The sequence below is a fragment of the Poecilia reticulata genome, linkage group LG20 (assembly GCF_000633615.1).
Source record: "Poecilia reticulata strain Guanapo linkage group LG20, Guppy_female_1.0+MT, whole genome shotgun sequence".
NCBI lineage: Eukaryota > Metazoa > Chordata > Actinopteri > Cyprinodontiformes > Poeciliidae > Poecilia > Poecilia reticulata.
The window spans coordinates 11,189,726-11,194,257 of NC_024350.1; the positions used below are offsets into that span (position 1 = coordinate 11,189,726).

Genomic DNA, 4,532 nt, shown 5'->3' on the forward strand with positions numbered 1-4,532 from the left:
AAAAGACCTGGAAGGTGAAGACCACAGTGGTGCCTGTGGTCATCGGGGCCCTCGGGGCAGACAGTCACCCCCAAACTGGAGCAGTGGCTAAAACAGATCCCAGGAACAACATCAGACATCTCAGTCCAGAAATGTGCAGTTCTAGGCACATGCAAGATACTGCGCAGAACCCTCAAGCTCCCAGGCCTCTGGTAGAGGACCCGAGCTCAGAGGATGTAAGAAACCACTCGCGGAGGGTGAGAAGGGAATTTTTATATATATGCACACACACAAAACATCTCATTCTCACATTTAGCTTGCTCAGACCTAACATTGGACTTAATTTACTTAATTCACTTGTTGCAAAATATTGTTTTAACTCTCATTGTTTCAAAATGAGCTTCATGCAGCACTGAGGATTGAATATAATTTCTTGATGTAAAATAGTTAATTATTTTTACGTCTTTCATACTGCTGCTAATTGATATGTATTACTGGATTGGACAGCGCCTATTAGTGGCTATGTGATGCATTGTGTCCAGAAAACCATTCTATTCCAATGCAGGACGAGCAGAAATCTGTCACGAAAATATTAATAGTGCCATCATTTATTATCAGATAGGCTATATCTATTAAATACGATTTAAAATATAGCTGAGAAAACTGATGTTTGATACATAAATTCTCCGCGATACAAATCTATAAACAGTTTGTTTTCTTTTAATTATGTCAAAATGCAAGAAAGGGCAAATTTCTCTTATATTGGTCAATCGTTTTATTTATGTTGCAGGAGCCGGAGTTTGGTGACTGTTATAAATATCGCCACGTTTTGTCAACAGAGGAAGGGATTAGTTCAGTTTTTGTCGCTTGTTTAACTTTTAGGAATTGCAGCGGCTGCAGTGCGCCACAATAAAGGTGCAATAAAGCTGACGTGAAGAACAAAACTAGACAAAACCACGTCTATTCTGCTTTTTCTCGCTCCGTGTGTCGGCATTACCGTACCCGCGGACCCGTTGCCATGGCAACCGATAGAGAACGCCCCAACGAGCAGATGAAGCAGAGATTACGTCCAAGCCTATGAGGGGGAATCAATTCCAAACAACTAACATTTCCCCCACAAAAAAGTACGCAAAAGCACCAAAATAGAACATCCAGTCTTACATTATGTTGTCAGGCTTGGTGTCTATATTGTCATTATTAATACATTTTCGCCTGAACACAGCGGCGGTTGATTAGCGCTGCTCTGCTGATGACTTGGTGTGCGGGTTGTCCTATTTTAGTGCTAACGGAACTGAGCAGCACGTGTTGTTATCAAAAGTCAATAGTGGGCCAGCAACAGTTAAGCTAACATAACTGACTCACTGCTCACTTTTTCCAATATTTTCTTTAAATTAAAACTTTTTCCTCACCTGTTAAATGTGAAACCCTGTCATAGGGTTGAATTGACCGCTAAACATTTCGTCCATTTTTCAGATTCTTTGCGTGATTGTGGTATTTTCCTGACCACCGATATTCCTGACTCAATGGACAGCAATGGCGCACGCGTGGTGCACGACAAGTCACGTAAAGCCCAGTCCAGTAACACATATCCATCCATATGTATCAATGCTGCTGCCTCGGGTTCAGTTCCTCTCGCATTTTCCTCTACTTAGCAGTAGGTGTCAGGTTGCATGTTGCATTCAAGGTTCTCGGAAAAAAGAGATCCATGCGCTTAATGTCCGATTTGCCATAACTCTTTATTGAGTTCAGTCGCCCCTGTTGCTGGGGTGGCAACAGGGGTGGCAAGGCTCTCAGCTGGGGTGGCACCTGTCACCCCATGCAACCCCTGTAGATCCGCCCCTGATGTGATTAACGTTTCAGATTAGCTTCCATCACCAAGCAGTGAAAGGGCTTAAATCCCTGAAGCATAGTGGAATGTTCCAGGAAAGTCACAGTGTAAAAGTTAGAAACAATGAAAGAGAGAGGCATAGAAACTAAATTGACTGGATTGTACCTCTTCTTGCCAGATCCCTGGCTGTTTCTTTGCCGATACCGGTGTTGGCTCCGGTGATGATCACTGTTTTCCCATCCAACCTCTCCTCAGAGGTCCAGCGGTTACAGCATGCACTCCTGGGTTAAAGTAAATTTGCAATGACAGAATATTGCATTTAGCTCCTTATCACAAACTCGTGTCTAGTTGGATTTGCAAGCAAATAAATTAAAGACAATTGAAAAAAAAAAAGAAGAAAGAAATCACAGCAATTTTCATTATATTGAAGCCTAGTTTTTAAGTAAAGGCTTGAATCTATTATTTACCTAGACATACCATTAAATACAATGAACTAATTTTGATCCTTGGCCCAAATAGTCTAATAACAATAATAAGACCATGTCTGGTAGGAGTTTAATCTTCACTAACGTTCGTTTTTTTAATTTTTTTTTTTTGTTCTCTCTTCCATTTCAAGTTAGTGCAGTCATTAGATCCAGCCTCTTAACCATTTTCCTTCAAAGATTTTTTTTTTCTCCTACCTGCAGTTCATTATTCCTCCAGAGTAATAGATTTCCACTTTAAGATCGGTGGGCGACTTCAGTGACAACCAAACAGATGTCCCTTCCAGTCTCCACCACACGGTGCTGCACTGGCTCCCAGGTTGTCATCTCCACACAGCCTGCTGCGCGCATTTCGCATCTCCCGGCTGGGCCAATCAGAAGCCAGCTGGCGCATGATTGATTAACAAGATAGAGCCTGAGAACAGGCGGCTTTCCTGTTGGCTCCTGCCTGCTTGCCTGCCTCCCGTTATGGACTGAGGATCACGGCAAACCTCATGCGTCTGGCTTTCACTTTACACAAATTGGCCACAATTCAAGCGCTTCACCGTGTAACGTGTTGGGAAAATGTGAGAATGTGATCATACGAGGTTTGAACGAATAAATCGTCTACTTCAGTCGATTTAGAGTCATGTCTGAAGTACTGTCTGCACAGCGTTGGGGCATAGCCCCCCCCACACACACACACACACGCACACACAAATTATTTTCTTTTGCGCAACATTATAAAAGCAAGAAGCTTCTCATGTCACAGGAGCCCAAAATTAAACGAAGAAAAAAAAAACAATGGAGGGTTTTAAGGAAGAAAGATACAAAAATTAAGTTGCCAAAAATCAAAGAGAACAACTAAAGCTGACAATAGATTTGATTGACACTATCCCTTGAATCTTTAGGATTGATTCAGCAAAAATTAAAACTTTAAAAATTAAACTGTTAATCGGATGTTTTACACAAAATAACTACTGATTACTCTTGTGTTATAGCACTGATATAAAACTGACACTTTTTTTAGCTTTATTTCAATAGTGTTATTCATTCATTAAAAACATACCTGGAGTGTTGCTTTAATTTTTTGTTGTTGTTGCAATTAGCAAACACTGAGTGGCACTGCATGTTTGCTGATCTCATCATGGTTACTTCTCAGTCCAACCCTCCTAAGAACACATTTTCAATATGTTGTATATATATATATAATTGTTGTTATCACGTGCTTAAAGCAGATTCTCAGAAAGATCAGGAGCTTCTTAAAGAGACAGAGGCCCAATTGCAAGCGGTCACATTACAAAGTCCAATTTCTTTTAAGTCACATTTGATATACTGCGTTGTTAAAACAACTGGAGGTAACAAACTTAACTTTGCTATAAAATGGTGCTATGAGCTTTGAAAATACAACTGCCCCTTTAAATGAAAACAACTTGTATTGGTGATTCAGACATAGAATACAGTTTATGTTAGCAAATACATCATAACATTAAATACATCAAAATAATGCTAGCTAGCAATGAAAGTAGCAAAAGATGGCAATTAAGAAAAAAAACACAAGCGCACATGTATGGTAGCTTTTATTTTACCCGTCTTCTGGCCATTACAACCTTCACTAAGCTGTCATCTCATCTGATCGTGTATCTTTTATAAGTGCTGTGATTTAAAGACTCAAACTTAAACAGTGATTTTGTTGTAGGCCAAGTTGTCTTACAACATCTCAGGGACATGGATCATGTTCAATGGACTTTAAAATGTTGTTCACAAGATGAAAAGGGTATTTCTGAAGTGTATGTTAATGTTGCTTCACAGTGCAGTCAGATTTGTTTATCTCCAGCGGATGCCCAGAAGGTGGCAGCTCACGGCCCACAGCTTCAGAGCTGTGCCATCATCTTCACCTGCCCTGCAGCTGTCTGCTCTGGCACAGTTCCTGGAAAAAGAGGAAGATTGAGGTAAAGGTTTTTTAAAAGGTGAATTATTAACTTTGGTGGCTAAAGTGTTTTGTTGTTGTTCTTGTTTTTCTTTGTATGTTTTTTTCTTTTTACTTGGTTTTTTATAAGTGTTTGTGGTTTTATCCACTTCATCTCACACAATCCTGTTTTACCATGAAAAATACAAAAAATGGCTTCCTCAGTTTGATTGTACTATATGAAACTCATCATTATTTAATTTCTCTCACTGACTTGTAGAATCCACCGGTGAGCAGCTCATTCTCTGGAGTAACGATGCAGTAGATAGAGGTGGACGCTCCCTCTGCTGGGGTT

General features: G+C 40.2%; 2 protein-coding genes across 3 annotated transcripts in view; both read right to left on the reverse strand.

The window, feature by feature from the left end:
* Positions 1–2,699, reverse strand: part of LOC103456533 (retinol dehydrogenase 12) — a 9,196-nt gene extending 6,497 nt beyond the window's left edge. Inside the window, exons 1-2 of one of the 2 annotated variants that reach the window (XM_008396150.2) lie at positions 2,488–2,699; positions 1,973–2,088 (exon numbers count right to left, since the gene is read on the reverse strand). In XM_008396150.2, coding sequence (XP_008394372.1) covers positions 1,973–2,088; positions 2,488–2,498 — 127 coding nt within the window. In that variant the 5' untranslated portion in view covers positions 2,499–2,699. Of the gene's footprint in view, positions 1–1,140; positions 1,946–1,972; positions 2,089–2,487 lie in introns of those variants that run through there. The other variant, XM_008396152.2, reaches the window with a different exon arrangement.
* Positions 2,700–3,831: 1,132 nt separating this feature from the next.
* The window catches only part of LOC103456531 (retinol dehydrogenase 12), a 10,207-nt gene continuing 9,506 nt past the window's right edge, over positions 3,832–4,532 (reverse strand). Inside the window, exons 7-8 of the mRNA XM_008396149.2 lie at positions 4,452–4,519; positions 3,832–4,198 (exon numbers count right to left, since the gene is read on the reverse strand). Of these exons, the coding sequence (XP_008394371.1) occupies positions 4,096–4,198; positions 4,452–4,519 (171 nt within the window). The 3' untranslated portion in view covers positions 3,832–4,095. The remainder of the gene's footprint in view (positions 4,199–4,451; positions 4,520–4,532) is intronic.